The sequence below is a fragment of the Rutilus rutilus genome (genome assembly GCF_951802725.1).
Source record: "Rutilus rutilus genome assembly, chromosome: 3".
Taxonomy (NCBI): Eukaryota; Metazoa; Chordata; class Actinopteri; order Cypriniformes; family Leuciscidae; genus Rutilus; species Rutilus rutilus.
Genome location: NC_140211.1, coordinates 29,273,576 through 29,291,686, shown reverse-complemented (window position 1 = coordinate 29,291,686; position 18,111 = coordinate 29,273,576). Strand labels below are relative to the sequence as shown.

General features: G+C 37.3%; 2 protein-coding genes and 1 long non-coding RNA gene across 13 annotated transcripts in view; 1 reads left to right on the top strand and 2 right to left on the bottom strand.

Moving 5' to 3' along the window:
- Positions 1-23: 23 nt before the first annotated feature.
- LOC311287041 lies at positions 24-6,179 on the bottom strand. The gene is made up of 7 exons (XR_014626679.1): positions 6,082-6,179; positions 2,069-2,277; positions 1,710-1,763; positions 1,414-1,476; positions 1,253-1,327; positions 558-619; positions 24-439 (listed from the first exon to the last, which is right to left on the bottom strand). It is a non-coding gene; the product is annotated as an uncharacterized lncRNA (long non-coding RNA).
- kif9 (kinesin family member 9) lies at positions 4,171-14,279 on the top strand. Its single transcript, XM_084403598.1, has 21 exons — positions 4,171-4,220; positions 4,355-4,455; positions 6,107-6,260; positions 6,366-6,472; positions 6,553-6,816; positions 7,197-7,280; positions 7,388-7,480; positions 7,641-7,788; positions 8,001-8,065; positions 8,154-8,231; positions 9,925-9,993; positions 10,128-10,226; positions 10,331-10,386; positions 10,487-10,577; positions 10,664-10,800; positions 11,483-11,632; positions 11,761-11,969; positions 12,053-12,232; positions 12,491-12,601; positions 13,374-13,478; positions 13,589-14,279. Exons 2-20 carry the CDS (start codon positions 4,360-4,362, stop codon positions 13,382-13,384), a joined length of 2,202 nt encoding a protein of 733 aa, XP_084259724.1. The 5' UTR covers positions 4,171-4,220; positions 4,355-4,359; the 3' UTR covers positions 13,385-13,478; positions 13,589-14,279.
- A 202-nt stretch (positions 14,280-14,481) lies between these two features.
- Positions 14,482-18,111, bottom strand: part of scrib (scribble planar cell polarity protein) — a 112,459-nt gene continuing 108,829 nt past the window's right edge. For 8 of the 11 annotated variants that reach the window (XM_084403584.1, XM_084403594.1, XM_084403589.1 and 5 more), the window contains one exon: positions 14,705-16,136. In XM_084403584.1, the coding sequence (XP_084259710.1) occupies positions 16,024-16,136 (113 nt within the window). In that variant the 3' untranslated portion in view covers positions 14,705-16,023. Of the gene's footprint in view, positions 16,137-18,111 lie in introns of all 11 variants that reach the window. The other 3 variants (XM_084403585.1, XM_084403593.1, XM_084403586.1) reach the window with 1 other exon arrangement.

Genomic DNA, 18,111 nt, shown 5'->3' with positions numbered 1-18,111 from the left:
GGAATAATTTACCCAGTGGACAGTTTAATTAAAATAGATTTTTTACTTCAGCACCAAATAATGACAATTACACGTTTAATAAGCATACATAAGCATACATATCCAATACATTCAATCATTTGTTTTGCACGTAGAGCAGCACTGTAGTATTGTCTTTACGGTTATGAGTTGCATTTATTTTTTTCTTGTCCATTTACACAAGTACGTTTTTTTTCTACCGTTTTTTTTCTACCAAGGTTGTTTACATTTATTCTGTCTTTTATTTGTAAAAATCAATTCAGCGCTCACACCTGTGAGGTCCTACATTTTTTCCATGTATTGGTCCATTTGTGATATTCTGTAATACAAAGGTAATTAGTTCAGCAAACATTATAGTGTCATCTCATAGCGGTTGATTGTTAAACAGGTTGTTTTCCAGTTTACATCACTTGTCTGTTATCTGAGGAGAAAAAGAGTTGAACAATTTTAAAACAACTTTTCACAAACAACATTCAAAAATCAATGCATTTGAATGTAGCTATTACATAATACATTAGTAAGTATGAAACGTGGCATACCATTTACGTATCTTGAGCTACACTTGAGCTATGTCTTGTGTTTCGTTTTTTGGCCATTCACTCTGATGAAAAAAAAAGTGAAACACTTCACTAGGGCTCTTTATAAACAAGTCTTTACACATATGACTCATTCCAGAGTAATTCTACAATTACTGCATTTAACATGAACTGGCAGAACTGCATTAACAGAACGGAAACCCACGGTGACTCCATCTAGAGGCTGACAGACTGAGAGTCCTCTTTGTTTTATATATTAAAAAAAATGCTTGTTCAAAAAACAAAAAAAGCCCTCGCCCCCACTGTTAGTTCTCACAACAAACTACAAGCATGTGTAATCATAGTAATAGTTAGCCTTTTGTTACCATTTACTCATCCTCATGTCATTCCAAACTCATATGCTGTTTTTTTTACAGTATGTGGAATCAATGTGACTGTGAGTGAGTTAATATGTAGCCTTCAAACTATCTCCTTTTATATTGGGTTGGGAATGACATGAGTTTTGAGTAAATAATGACAGTCGAAAGTCTACCTAATTTGATTAGAAAGATATGTCGCTAAGGAAAATAATTGGATTTAAGGAGAACTTTATATTACAAGGCTTCAATTTAGAAAGATACAAAACTGTCTTGTGTAAAGGATAGATATATGAGTAATCTACATTTTCATTCATGAGAAAAGAAGGCACTGAAGGGTACCTCTGCAGGTTTCGGCAAAATGATCCTCTCCAAAGAACTTATGTTGGTTATATTTAAAAATGTATGGTTGGTCATCTGTTATGGATGAAAATCAACACATACTGTATATTAAAAGTATGAAAAAGTATTGAAATTTATTCAGAAAGCCACTTGACACTTACCTGCTCATGTTTACTTCCATTAACAAGGACATTGCTTGAAGGACCTTGTCCTTCAGAACCTTGCTGTGGATATGAATGAGGCAAGAAATGTGGTTTATTCTTTAAATCAGCAGCTGTGCTAGCATGTAGAATGTTAAAAGTCACGATGTATCCATCATAAATAATACAAAAGTAATTCATATTTTTGGGAATGTTCATTCTTTTGTCATTTCACACTGCATTTAGGAATACTTGTTCTTAGACACAAAAGCGCTATTGCTTGCTTTAAATTAAGACTCTTGAAGGCATCAACCAACCGTTGCATTGTATGATAAAAATGTGAAGTCGTTAATCCCATTGCTGGCCGGTGTCTGTGTAAAATGATAGGATTATTAATAGTTAGTAGTTTAGGAAAAAAGAATATGTATATAATAGATATACATTCTGATGGCATTTGACCCCATAACCTTAATAAAAGTTAGTCAAGATATAATTGAACAGGCTAAATAATATATATATCTTACTGGTCAGTGACTATTTATTTTCATCATCAAATCATATTAAATATACATAAATCTCAGAAAAGAAAGACATACACTACAGTACATTTTTGAATAAATGCAAAAACTATGTTTTCAGGAGTGTCTGATTAATGGTATTAATATTTTTTACATACCTTTTGTGCTCCGAGTGTTACCAAACAGGCACACAGAACACAGATGTACACTTCTGTTTTCATTCTCGGTGAGCTGGAGGTTTTGTAGTTGAAATGTCAGCTTTAGAGAAGTTTAGAAGGGTTTGTTTTATTTGTCAGACCTTGGGGTATTTTAACCAGGGAGGAACAAGCTGACGGTCATTCAACTGCACAGCTTCCCAATCAAACTGCTTGAAGGCACAACAATCAGGGAAAGGGGGGAGGGGTTGCAGGATTTAAAACTCACGTACTGCCTGCATTTTTTTGACTCTCAAAATGTAAATACAAGAATTTACTTTCAAAACACCACCGAAATGCGTTTGCAGCTTTGAAATATGGATGAACGTTCTAGTTAATGTCGCAGGGCTATATGCTATGGGCCTAATATCGACTTCGCCTATAGGCTCTACAATGTTTAACACGTCCGTAATATTCTTACTGAAAGTAACTTTTAAACTTGGTTAGTTTCCTTTTGATGCTAATGGTTGAGTGAGGAGCTTTGCAGATGATTGTTATTGCCAGAGATGGGCATAAATACATGGAAATGTATTTAAAATACAAATACAAAATACTGTGTGAAAAAATGTATTTAAATACAAATACTGTATTTTGAAAATACACAAAAAATACCTGTGAAATCGGCCATCCAGTGCAGGTATGGGTCACAGTGAATGAAGAAACTACATAGGCCTACTGACTTTTCATTCCTAACCAAATCTCTGCCCTTTCTTTCTTTCTTTCTTTCTGGCAACTACAAATTAACTTATGCAAAATAGCAGCCATTTATATACTTATTTCAGTTTACAATGTAGTCAATTACTTGTGGTGAACACTTAAAAAATCCATACTGTATGTAAAACTGTGGGAACCTTTTCTGCTATAGCAAAGAATATGGATGGGCGATATGACCAAAATCTCAATTTTACTTCACAGTAACAATATCATGGTTTCACAATTCTCAATATCAGTTTTGATTCAACAGCATAAACTGAATTTCAAACTGTTTTGAGTTTGTTTTTTTTTTTTTTGCAGGTAGTCCAATGCTTTTTAAGTAATTTTATGTTTATTTTAAGTTTATTAAAATTAGAAAGTGTATCTAAAATTTTAAATTACAATTAATTTAGATTCATTTGACACTATTTACCCTTTTTGATTATTATTATTTTTATGTACAATAAAACTAAAAGCAGAAGATGTTTGTGGTGTATCATTCATCTGTGTTTCTTTTTCCACTCCAACGTTCCAATAATTCCTGCCCACTAAAAGCTGCACGGATAAATTTGCTTACCTCACAAATAGGCACATCTATGTAAACGATTTAGAAAAAGTTCCATCAATTCAAACTTTATATCATCGATATGATAGTGTCATATCATCCAGCCCTAACATGCAGTAATGCTTTAAACACATTTGACAAGCTATTCTTTCTTTTATTCTTTCATGTTAACTGAAGTGAATAATGCACTATTTTAACTTTAATCAACAAGTAGAATTGATCATGACATTCTCACCTTATAAAAAAATAAAATAAAATAAAAAATCGCTAGTGAATGTCTGAACTAGTTAAAGCACAAAATCAGTAGCCTACCCTGATAAAGAGGTTGACTGGCAAAAAGTATTTTATTTTGAAAATACAAAAATACTCATCTTAAATGTATTTAAATACAAATTACATATGATTACAAAAAGGTGCGGTAGAGGTCGTCAAACTAGAGGCAGGCCTTTGTGTTTATTATGAAAAAAGAAATAAGTTAACGTAACGTACTTGGATTTAATGAGTTTGTCTCTAACAATGGTTCAGTTCACATACTGTAGTGCGGGTTTTCCGAGAATGCGGTTACTATGATATAGGGTAGGCCTACTACTGCTAAAATATAGGGGTGCGAATTCGGTTAGAATGCGCGTGTTGTTACTCCCGCAAATAACCGAACTGTGTATGATTGTAACCACGAGGACCCAGATACAGGTTTAATAAAGATAACCACCAGAAGTGCTGCGCAGCGCATAGTGCGAAGCTCGACTCGAGGCATTGTCATGACAACGACATCAACACTAACTGTTTCCAACAATAGCTAGCTAGCTAGCTAGCTAACGTTAGGCTATTATGTGTTGTGCTATCGCTCGGGATAGACAGGTGAGTTTCGAGAGCACAAAGTTTACTCTTGATTCAATATTTGATATTCAAAACGCGCTCTTATGTCATATGATGGCCTATTCAGACTTATTTGTCGTGCTGTATGTGAGAAATAACGTTACTCTACATTGCAGGAATCATGAGTTCGCAGGGCTCTCCAGTAAAGGTGTATATTCGCATCCGACCCACAGCCAATTTTGCGCACGAGCTTATTGAATGCCTACCTGACCAGCAGGTATGCAGTGTGCCAACATTTATCTTTTGTTTAAATGTTCTTAATTGTTAAATGAACTAATCTGTGAAGTTGGTCTTGTATTGCTTCTTACAGCCTTCTGTTTTTTTTTTATTGCTTTAACGAAATACAAAACATGCCAAAATAAACACAATATAATACAATTCCAACAAATCTAAATAGCTGCAAAACTACTATAAAAAATGATAAAAAAAAAAAAACTAAGACAGAAGAATATTACACAAGTGGCATAACCTTTTTGTTATGCATACATTTTAAGTAACTTAGTTTAAGAAGAATAAGAGGATTCTTTTTTATTATTATTCTTTTTTTTTTTTTTTAATTGAACTAAGATTAAAAAAAGAAAAAAATTACATAAAATACTGTTCAAATAAGCTTTTAAAACATTATTCTTACAACTTCCCTCCAGAAATGATTAAATTACTTTTGGGGATCACAGGTGAATAACACAATGCACTTTTAACCAACTGAGCCGAACCCACAGGAAACGTGCCCACATACAGGGCCGGTGCTAGCCATTTGGGTGCCCTAGGCACAAATGCTTGGTGGTACCCCCCCCCCCCCCCCCCCCCCCCCCCCCCCTTCCCTCGCGACACGAATGGACCAATTCTACAAATAAATAAATCTCCAGTTAACTGGCAGAGCATTCATTTCGTTCGTTTTTTAAATAAGATACTAGCGCTGAAATGTGTTTTTTTAAATCAAGTGCTCGTTGCCGCCGCGATCAGTGGCACTACGGATACAGAGTTTTCTTGCGTGGCTCGCGCACACACCGCACTGTTTTCACTCGACGCGCGCTTCAATCGCAACGCAACGGATTGAAGCGCGCGTCGAGTGAAAACAACTTGCGAATACTCTCTATTCATTCTGTTGAAATCACAAAACATAATGCAAACGTTTGCTTGTCCCTGCTACAACAACTGATGAACATAATCGTTTTGATGAGAGAAAAAAAAAAAATATACGAGAAAAAAAAAACCCATACAATGTCGGATTCGAACCCACACCCTCTGACACGGCTGGCGAAAGCTCTACCACTGGACCATTGAGATACACGTTAATTTAGTTGGCGGATCTATATATTGAGACTGACAACATGTATTAGGCTACATCTCATTAAACGTCAAATTATGTAACCTACTATTTAAATCGATTGCTGGACATCGTAATGTTATTTGCGTCCATCGTCATTGAATTTTGAAATCAGATAGAGCCGGCCAGAGCGCTGCATAATAAGTAGCCATGCCGGCTTATTCAGTATGGAAATACACACCGACAATGACACGCCCCTACTTACTTGCTAGAATCTCCGAAAAACAAGCCGATTTCAAAATCAAAATGTACGCTTTTAAATATACCAATACTGCTATCTCAAACATGCAGAGGCTTCTTCGTGATCTCAACTAACAGATTCTGCAAAAAAAAACGAAAATCACCAAAAAAAAAAAAAAAAAAAAAAAAAACGCTTCTTTTTTTTCACGACCCAGATTTTTTGGTGCCCCCCCAAGCACTTGGTGCCCTACGCGCAGCGCGTGATGTGCGTGTGCGGAGCGCCGGCCCTGCCCACATAAAACAGATTGAATGATGCTAATGTTTAAGAATGCTTACCCCTGTCCCTCTCTTTATCTCTGAGACTTTGAGAGTACAGTCCAAGAAAGGAAAGAGGAACAATCATCAGAGCTCATGGTTATTTCAGCTGAATGGAGTGCTGCACAATGTGTCACAAGAGGACATCTATGATGGTGTAGCCCGGAGTGTAGTGCTGGGAACCTTTGGGGGCTACAATGGTTGGTCATTCAAATGCACATGTATCATATCTGAAATCACAAACATTTACAGAGGCAGTTTATACTTTGAAATAAAATGTTTAGGAAAGCCATTTGTGTGTTTAGGTACAATAATGTGCTTTGGGCAAACTGGAGCGGGGAAAACATACACTATGACAGGTGCTGCAGAGACTTACAAACAGAGAGGCATCATTCCTCGAGCCCTACAGGAGGTGATCGAGACCCATGAAAAAGAAGCACATAGTCAATGTTTCAGCTCTTATGGCTAATAAACCATCTCTTAATTCCTCAGTTTTTCCAGGAGGTGGCGGATCGTGTAGATCATACATTCTCTGTTCACCTTTCTTTTCTGGATCATACATTCTCTGTTCACCTTTCTTTTCTGGAAATCTATAATGAGACAATAGTAGACTTGCTCTCCAGCTTAAAGCATGGAAAAGGTTCACATAGCGGAGTCTTAACTGTGGTAGAAGAACCAGGAGGTGGAGTCTCAGTCAAAGGATTGTCTTTACATCTGGTTCACAATGAAGAGGAGGCTCTTAACCTGCTTTTTGAGGTAAGAAGTAAAGTCACGAGGTCATTGATCAGCTTATTAAAAAAAACAGAACATGAATGCATAATTATTTCAGCAGAAGGTCTATTTCCAGTAAACAGAATTCTTATCAGGTTGTGTTTGCCCTGTTAAGGGCAAAGGCTTGTTTTTATCTTTCATCATTTCTGTTGACAAATTGGCTAATGACAAACAATGCGATATAACCCCCACCGGAGAATCTCCATTAAAGACCTATTACTTATGAAAGAATGACAAAAACATTAATGTTTGCCCACATGGGCAAAAGCAACTGCTACAGCATTTTCAGAATTGGATTTTCATTACAGATTTAGACGAAATAGGCACACCTGTGATAAATAACACTGATCTCACTGCACCGACAGGGGGAGATGAACAGAATTATTGGAGAACATGCCCTTAATAAACATTCCTCCAGGTCTCACTGCATATTTACCGTCCACATTGAGGTAAGGGCCTGAAATATACTGAACATGATAAGTTAAAAAAATCTTGAGTAAACTGGCCTTTTTACATATGGTGGTATTTTTTGCATATGTGTTTATGTGTGGCATAGTCTCGCTCTCGCACACTGTCAGAAGCAAAATACATCACCTCTAAACTGAACCTGGTGGACCTGGCGGGATCTGAGAGACTTAGCAAAACTGGGGTCAGTTCATTTCTGCTCTCATCATTAGAGTTTAGTGTGCAGTTAGCAGTGCACTGTTGAACATTTCAGCATTGTTTGCACGAATGTGTTAATCGTGGCAAGCTCCTCAAATGCATACAGTTTCCAATTTTTTCACTCTACTTTTTGTCTTTTACTCCAGTCAGAGGGTCAAGTCCAAATGGAGGCAATGTATATCAACAAGTCCCTTTCTTTCCTGGAGCAGGTCATTTTGGCTCTAGCTGACAGTCGTAGGGAACATGTTCCCTTTAGACAGTGCAAACTTACCCATGCTCTCAAAGACTCACTCGGTTAGTGTGCTAAACAATTGTTCCCATAGAAGTTTACCAACAAACCAACATTAGTTATTATAATTTGAGCTAGCTTTAAGTATTCAGCCACAGAACATCAGCATGTAAACATTCATTTTGAACATTGGGAAAATCTTAATTTATGAAAAAAGTAATGTAATCTTGAAAGGGACAGTTAATGATTCATCTCTGGCTCAACTGTACCTACACAGGAGGAAACTGTAACACAGTGCTCGTGGCAAACATATATGGTGAAGGGGCACAAATTGAAGAGACGGTGAGATGTTTTTATTATAAATCCAGTGAGACATGTCTAGAAAGTCTAGGAAACCCACAGAGCTTTGTTTTTTTGGTTCTTTTGGCAGCTTTCAACTCTTCGCTTTGCCACCAGAATGAAATGTGTGAAGACAAAGCCAGTAATCAATGAACATGTCGACCCAGTGGTAAGATTTTGTTCATGTATATCTATAAATTACAGAAACGTCTGTCTGTCTGTCTGTTAACCGTATATAACTCGAACCGTTAGTCCGATGGATTTCAAACTTGACAGGTGTCTCGCCACGGGCACGAGTAAGTGCAGTGCCAAGTTTGACGTTGTTTGGATGAGAAATGCAAAAGATATTGTTAAATATATAATTTTTAGAAGGTTGTGGTTTAAAAATAAACATTCTGACATAAACACTCTGTCAGCTACACTGTTTACTTCTGAATATTATAGTTTGGTTCCAAAACGTGATAAATCCATTTTGATTAATTTGAGTAAAAATGTGTTTTCTTTACCAAGAAAGTGGCAAGATGAAAACCACTATTTTCTGTTTCAAACTTTCACATAGCATCTTTAGGTTATAATAACATAAAAAATTCAAATCTTTTTTTTCCCAAAAATGCAATAAATTCATGACACTTTTTTTTTCTTCAAAATGCAATTAATCCATTGAATCAATATAAAAGTTATTTTTTATCATATTGAAACTGTTGGAATCAGCCATCGCTAAGAAATATCTTCTGAACTTTTTTGACATCGATCAGCTCACAAAAACTGATTTTGTCTACTGTCTGTGTGTGTGTGTGTCTGTTATTCGCATATCTCTCGAACCGTTAGTCCGATGGATTTCAAACTTGACAGGTGTCTCGCTACGGGCACAAGTAAGTGCAGTGCCAAGTTTGACGTTGTTTGGATGAGAAATGCAAAAGATATCGGTAAATATATCGGTAAAAGAAGCACTTAGAAGGTTGTGGTTTAAAAATAAACATTCTGACATAAACACTCTGTCAGCTACACTGTTTATTTCTGAATATTATAGTTTGGTTAATAGTAACCACTATTTTCTGTTTCAAACTTTCACATAGCATCTTAAGGTTATAATAACATAAAAAATTTAAATCCAGATTTAGATTTTCAAAGATTTATTATAAAAACGGATTATTTCCCCCCAAAAATGCAATAAATTCATGACACTTTTTTTCAAAATGCAATTAATCCATTGAATCAATACAAAAGCTATTTTTTATCATATTGAAACTTTTGAAATCAGCCATCACTAAGAAATATCTCCTGAACTTTTTTGACGGCGATCAGCTCACAAAAACTGATTTTGCACGGGCACTTTGCACTGCTCCCTGAATCGACGCGCTTATTCATTTGTGGATGTTAAGTGAATCTGTAAGTCAGCTATGCTGTTTTACTTCTGAATATTATATTTCATTCTGGTGCGCTTAACGTTATCGCTACTGTGTAATAGTAGCCTATGCTATTCACCAACTAAACATATCCTATTCAATGCGTTCACAGTCTCTTTCACGGCCATCATCTGTAGTAGCCTATTCACAAACTGTTTGCTCAAGCGTAGCGTTTTCAGTTCACTGTGTGCATTCTACCATGCACAAATAAAAATAATTTCACTGAACTTTTGCTGTGTAATTGTAACAATGAGCACTCAAACACACCAAACCAACAATTACTAAAAACACACACAAAAACTGATTTTGCATGGGCATTATGCACTAGTTACTCTAAACCCTTTAATAATAATACATCTAAAAAAGATTCATCTGCACATTCAATTAATGTGTGTAACAGTTTAGTGCAGAAAATCCTTTCATATAATGGTTAAAACCATGTGAATGTTTATCAAGCTTCAGGTGCAAAGACTAGAGAAAGAAATCCAGTTTCTTAAGGAGGAGCTGTCTATGTGTAACAACCTGGTGAGTACAAACACGTGCACATTCAGAATCTGTGCCTTTTACACACAACACAATTACCACATCAACAAATGAACGCCGCATTCTGGTTTCCCAAGCTTCGACTTTGGTCCACATGGTTATTTTAATGTCCGTAGACTAATCGGGTTTCTAATGAGATCCTGTCGGAAACCCAGGTGGAGGAAGTGAGGAGTCAGGTGCAGAGATACCTGTCTGGATCACTGCCTGAGATTCCGGTAAACACCATAGTTTATACATCAGTGTTTCAAATATGTAAGTTTACCTTTTCTTGAATTAATCTAATTTTTGTAAGAACTGAATAAACGATTTAATGTTTCAGGTTGTAAGCATTACACAAATCCAAGAGGTGTTTGCCCAGTTCAAAAAAGTGGTGTTGTAAGTACAGCTACCTCTTCATCAACAATTTCACATATTTATAATGGAAGTCAATATAATTATGTTTGAATGTGTATATATATATATATGTATTAAATAGGGAGCAGCAAACGAAATTGCGAGAGCAACTCTGTCCGAGAAATTCTCGTGTAGAGAAAGACAGGAACACACCACCATTTACTGTTGCAGAGGTTAGTGCTATACACATATTCAGTAGACAACAATACTTCAGTAAGAACAGAAAAGGACGTCACATGCCTCATGAACTCTGCTACAGGCGCAGGGGTCTGTTTGTGCTGTTGGAAGGGTGGAGAGCTGTGGATATGGCCTTGGTTTAGCTACATCTTCACAGAGACATCAACGAGAAGTGTCACCTAAACCAAGTAAAGCAAGAAAAGACAAACAGATCAGCAGGTGACATCTTATTTCCCTAATGCTTGAGGCCCAATATGACAAATGTGAGCAAATAACTAAGCATCCATGTTTAGATTTAGAGTCTTGTTATGGCTGGAATACACTGCACAACTTTTTTAAAAATCTGAACAGAATTATTAGGAAACATGCAGGGACTAAGCATCATACACTTGCCGTGTTTGTAAATGGTTACAGAGGAAAAACTAGGCATGATTGATGATCACACACTACCAGAACACAATAAACTCACACAGAAACACTTGATTTTCTGTGAAATCTGTCAACTCCAACTGCTCAAAATCTGCAGACTGCGCTGACCTTCTTTGTCAACAGACATCTAGACATGATGCAAGCTTTGTGAAATGGAAGACAGTACGATGTCTTTGTGTCAGTCTACCCAGAGACATTTTTCTAGGAATGCACATTTTGGTATTTAATTTGATAAAGATTAAACAACAAAATAATACATGACAATCGTATTTGACAAATTTGTCATTCTAAAAATAATTTACACTTAAAAGGCCATTCCAGTACACCATGGGCAAGAAATAATCCCCGACTCCATATGCATGTATGTATATTTGTAAAAACCAAAACCTCACCATAAACTACAAGAGCATTTGGAGTTAAGAGAAATGGACTACTAGGCTGTAAATTGTGCTTCAAATCTTATCTTGAACAGAAAGGAAGGAGCATTGAGCCCGTGGCCTGTGGAAAACACGACTGTAGAAGCCGCACAGCCTCTAAACATGAGTGAATCTGACATGACCACACAAGAGCCCCAACGGCAAGAGCCAGAACAACAACAGCAACAGCAACAACACAGAACTGAGTAAGTTCCTTACATACATCAGCAGCACCTGTAAGCTTGAGGGGACCTCTGCTGACAGGTACCAAGTACCGCAGGTACTAATAAATATGAACGTCAGCTTACATTAAATATAAAAATTAATTTCTCAGCTCTCCTCCGCCCAAAGCGGAGGCATTTGAAGATTTCAAAGCAGAACGGGGAAGTGAGATTAACCGCATACTAAAGGAGAACAAGGCTGTGCTGTTGGACCGCACGTCCCAATTACGCACACTCACTGATGTCATCAATGTGACTAAACGGGATCTTGACAATATTACATATGAACTACGACAGTTCAGAGAGCGAAGACAAAGCCAGGGTGAGCATTACACAATGTAAAAATGAGCTCCTTTCTAAATGAGATGTAGTAATCGTATGAAGCTGAAGCCATTGGTTTTATAGGTCAGTTTGTGAGTGCGGAGGGGGAGCCTGTGATGGAAGAGGCTGAACTGTCTCTATTGATGCAGCTAAAAGAGCTGAAGAACCGTTATAGACAAGCCTATGAGGACCTCAGACGCACAAAGACAGAAGTCAGCTACTGTCAGCACCTGGTGAATCAGTGCCGCACACGGTTGCTAACAGGTGACTGCCTATGGTTTTCTACACAGCATGTAGTTCCTCTTGTTTCCAGGCTTCTCTGTTTTTGGTTAGAATTTCAAAACCTCCACCAATTCAGATAGCTATTGTTGTAATCTATGATTGTCAACATTTTGTGACAAAAATGTATCTAAATTTACTTCCCTGATCTATCCAAATGTTTTCATAGTTGTACTTACCACACCTCACTTATGTTCATCCTTCTCTAAAATCAGTAATGCACTTTTGTTTTGTGCTTGCCAGAGTTTGAGAGCTGGTACAATGAGTCTTTCCTGTTGCCGGATGAAGTGCTGTCCGTCTTAGAGGCCGGACCAGTTAGGCCAGGTCACATACCTGTGGACAATGCTCATGAAGGCCATGACACTTGACACCTGAGTGTTACGGAGTGTACTTTTCTTCTTTTTTTTTTGGAAGACATTTTATTCAGCGATGCAATCAATTTATCAAAAGAGATTTACATTGTTACAAAAGATTTAGTTTTCAAATAAAAGTTGTTCTTTTAAACTGTATATTAATCAAAAGTATTGCCGTTTCCACAAAAATATTAAGCATCACAACTGTTTTCAACATTGATAATGACATTAAATGTTTCTTGAGCAACAAGTCAGCATATTAGAATGATTTCTGAAGGATGCTGAAAATTCAGCTTTGCAATCACAGGAATAAATTCAATTAAAAAATATATTCAAATAGAAAAGTTATTTTAAATAGTAAAAATATTTCACACAATTGTTTTACTGTTTGATTATATAAATACAGCCTTGGTGAGCATAAGAGACTGAACATCTAAAACACACACAAATAAAAAACACCTACAGACCCCAAACATTTAAATGGTAATAGATATACATTAAATGGCACTACTCATTTTTATATGATTACATAAACTATGTATATTTTCTAAAAACTGTTAGCACATGCTTCCTAGTAATTCTTAAAACATTGCTGTTTTAACAAGGATGTGATTTTAATTTCTGAGTGAAGATCTCTGGCTCCACTGTAGCACCTGAAACATCTCATGATTTTAAATATTTGTGGTACATGATGTAATGAGCAGAAAAAAAAGCTTGACAATGTGTGAGACTCGTTCAAGTGTGACCGTGCCAGATGTTGTGTTACTGGACAGATGGAGGATGATGAAGAGCACTGTGATACTCCCTGTCACAAGCTGCAGGCAGACAGTTCCAGTGCGGTGTCATTTTATAATGCCTACAACAGGACTCTACAGAGGGTAAGACACACTTACACCTGATACTAGCTTTCATTACTCAGCACTCAGATAATACTGAACGCAATGCTAAACGTATGCAACAATATAATGAAGGCATCTTGTCTTTACAGAGGGGAAGCAGACAGGCTTCTCAGAGTCCAGACTCAGTGAGAGGCAGCAGGACTAAGATAAAACTCCGTCCTATTCTCTCAATCATCTGATGAAGGCGTCTGTACGCTCAGTCTCACTCTTTACACTTTCTGAAGCATGTTTCCATGGATGTTTGAAATTGGTAGAACATATGAAAACACCTGCTATCTGAAAGCTGTATAAGGTGCAAATCTGTATTGTTCAATATTGTTCAAAGACAATCTGTCTGTAAAATGTTTGGATCACTTTTCAGGTTGAATGTGTACTGCGTATTTTTGACTGTACATTGTTATTGGTATGTACTTGTTACACACGACAGTATATTTCTCCACTTTAAGAAAACATCAGTTTGCGCTAATCAGAGGCAAAAACAACCTCAGTACATCAGGTTGTTAAATGAAAAGTAAACTTTATTATTCCTGAACCACAAAATAGACTTCTTTGGTTGTACAAATTCACTAGTTACAGTCCTGAATGAGCTCTATTCCCAGACCTTTTGTCCCACCCTCCCATTTAGCAAAAAACAAACAAACAAACAAACAAAATCCTCCCCACCAAGACAGGAAAACAATAAGAGAGCTCAAACTCTTTTGCTCTGAAAAAGTAAAAATGTAGTGAATCCCATTATCTCATTGGTTACAGAAAACCAACTTCTCTCTTTTTTTTTTTCTCTCAAACTACATTAAAAAATAATCAATGATGAGAAATCCCAAACTGTTATTAACCAAAACTGAATTTCAGTCAATGAGAGCAACACAAAAGCTAAGATTAGTAAACTTAAATAAAAAAAAAAGATTATTTCATATGTTTGACAGGTTCATTGGGACACAGTGTTGATGGCAGCCAGGGTGGTGAACAACTGATTTGAGAACAGTGAAATAAAACATGTTTATTTGAAGGAATAATAAAAGTATATTGTCTTAGTCCTCACACAGGATTGACACTAAAATTGCAATAAGCAATAAACCAATATACACACAGGGATCAGTCAGTCAAGACCCTGGTAGAATCATCTACACCCTCCAGACTTTAGTTTGGTCTTGGGGCAGAAAGGCTCAGATTCAACTCTGATTTTTGCTGCTTTTTTTTTTTTTTTTAAAGCATTTATACATTATTCACAAAATGAGCTTTTTAGTGGCTTTATAAGTTCAACTAATTAAAATGTAGATTAGAAAACACCTACTACCTTCACACACCTGTCAAGAGTAAGAGAAAGAAAAGATATGAGGAAGATTTGTAGATGTTAATAGAGACCAATTGTTCTCAGATGATTTGATTGCCTCCTCGCACTCCCAATGGTACCAAATGTTTATGGAGAGTTGAGTGTTTGTCAGTGTGAAATTCTCCACTCTGGTCACTCAGTGTAGCAAAGGGAATGATTCAATTTATAGATATACAACATGGCCCAGAACAAGGAGTAGAAAAAAAAATTGGAGAACGCATTTTAGGTGATTTAGAAGATCACCAAAGGAACAAAAAAAGTCTTCATTTTACTCTCCTAGTCCAGTCAAGGAAGACTAGAGATGAATCAAAAGGTTTAGAATGACGCTACTCAATATAGTAGGTCAGTCTTTATGATATGGCATGATCATACACATTCCGAAAAGGTCTAGAACAGATCTTTGAATTAGGTCAGATGCAACCTTTCAAAAATATTACATTCATTTGCATCACCTTAGAAGAGAATTCTATTTTGAGACTGATATGGATATAAAATGGAAATAAAGCTTTATGCCAAGGCCTCGTTTTCAATCTTAAAATGTTGCGTGCAAGAAAATGTATACCAATCCCAAAACTCAAAATTCATCACAAAATAACAAGTAATCAGCTTATACACATGTCAAAAAGCCTCAATTTGTTCCTCTATTGTACTGGATTCCCATAGATTAAAAACAGTATATTACATTAATAAATTACATTTAAAAGGAATAAAATCTTTTCTTTCTGATAGTGAATTAAAACAACAAAGTGAAATTCTGGCTTACATGGGCAGTGAAGGTAGCAGTATGTTGTCTGCAAACTGAATGTCCCAAAACATGAACACGGATACATTTAAAAATCCCCTTTTCTGCCTCTCCACATTTCGCCCAGAGCATTTTCTAGAGAATGTTTTCAAAGTGTTCAGAAAAACCCACAGCATCTCTTAAAACAATTCTGCTTCTAAAATGGTGACAGACAGAAAAATTGAGTACAATGGGTAAATGAATCAGCCATCCTCTGGACCTTTCATAACCATCCTTTTCAACTGAAAAGGCAAGACTAGCATTTGTGAGAAGCCTATCAGCTCACCTCCCAACCTGTGTTGTCGGCACTGAAATAAGAGTGGTTTAATATCTCTGTACATCTTTTAGTATTAGATGATCACTATGTGTGTTGTATCTTCACAGTTCAGATGCATTAGTGTGTGAGTGTACGGTTACGTGGGCACAGGAGCCTCCAGGCTGCGGCGGCCCTGTCGTAGTTTGCGCTTGTTACTGTAGAGAGCCATCTCCTCTAGAGCAGATGTGGTGGCCACGGGAACTTCTGGATCTACAACAGAAAAATACAATTTAGAAAATAAAAATTAATGACATTTTATCGTGCAAGAGGAAGAAGAGTCTTTAACGCTGCACATGTAAAGCGCACCTTCAACCACTGAAAATAAGAAATTTGCCATCTCCTAATTGACAAATGACAGCTTTTATAACAATAACATTGATGCCTTCTTTTATTTACACTTCCAAACCATCCCATTATCCGATTTCAGCTCTAAACCCCCAAACTCCCGCAAAGCAGTGATTCAGGAGAGCCATTCGATGATGCATAAGCTGAAAGGCGGAGCTGCACACCATGCAGAAAAACCCCTGCAGAGCATTGATGACATTTGGGTGCCTTATCAAGACACTGTAATTGAGGTTAGAAGCACACAGATAAAAATATATACAGTGGGTACGGAAAGTATTCAGACCCCCTTACATTTTTCACGCTGTTATATTGCAGCCATTTGCTAAAATCATTTAAGTTCATTTTTTTCTCCTCATTATTGTACACACAGCACCCCATATTGACAGAAAAACACAGAATTGTTGACATTTTTGCACATAAAAAAAAAGAAAAACTGAAATATCACATGGTCCTAAGTATTCAGACCCTTTGCTCAGTATTTAGTAGAAGCACCCTTTTGATCTAATACAGCCATTGGGTATCCTCTGCCATTCCTCCTTGCAGATCCTCTCCAGTTCTGTCAGGTTGGATGGTAAACGTTGGTGGACAGCCATTTTCAGGTCTCTCCAGAGATGCTCAATTGGGTTTAAGTCAGGGCTCTGGCTGGGCCATTCAAGAACAGTCACGGAGTTGTTCGTTATTTTAGCTGTGTGCTTAGGGTCATTGTCTTGTTGGAAGGTGAACCTTCGGCCCAGTCTGAGGTCCAGAGCACTCTGGAGAAGGTTTTCGTCCAGGATATCCCTGTACTTGGCCGCATTCATCTTTCCCTCGATTGCAACCAGTCGTCCTGTCCCTGCAGCTGAAAAACACCCCCACATCATGATGCTGCCACCACCATGCTTCACTGTTGAGACTGTATTGGACAGGTGATGAGCAGTGCCTGGTTTTCTCCACACATACCGCTTAGAATTAAGGCCAAAAAGTTCTATCTTGGTCTCATCAGACCAGAGAATCTTATTTATCACCATCTTGGAGTCCTTCAGGTGTGCTTTCATGTGTCTTGCACTGAGGAGAGGCTTCCGTCGGGCCACTTTGCCATAAAGCCCCGACTGGTGGATGGCTGCAGTGATGGTTGACTTACAACAACTTTCTCCCATCTCCCGACTGCATCTCTGGAGCTCAGCCACAGTGATCTTTGGGTTCTTCTTTACCTCTCTCACCAAGGCTCTTCTCCCCCGATAGCTCAGTTTGGCCGGACGGCCAGCTCTAGGAAGGGTTCTGGTCGTCCCAAACGTCTTCCATTTAAGGATTATGGAGGCCACTGTGCTCTTAGAAAACTTAAGTGCAGCAGAATTTTTTTTGTAACCATGGCCAGATCTGTGCCCTGCCACAATTCTGTCTCTGGGCTCTTCAGGCAATTCCTTTGACCTCATGATTCTCATTTGCTCTGACATGCACTGTGAGCTGTAAGGTCTTATAAAGACAGGTGTGTGGCTTTCCTAATCAAGTCCAATCAGTATAATCAAACACAGCTGGACTCAAATGAAGGTGTAGAACCATCTCAAGGATGATCAGAAGAAATGTACAGCACCTGAGTTAAATATATGAGTGTCACAGCAAAGGGTCTGAATCCTTAGGACCATGTGATATTTCAGTTTTTCTTTTTTAATAAATGTGCAAAAATGTCAACAATTCTGTGTTTTTCTGTCAATATGGGGTGCTGTGTGTACAATAATGAGGAAAAAAATGAACTTAAATGATTTTAGCAAATGGCTGCAATATAACAAAGAGTGAAAAATTTAAGGGGGTCTGAATACTTTCCGTACCCACTGTAAGTGTGCTCTACAGCAATGTCCTCTTG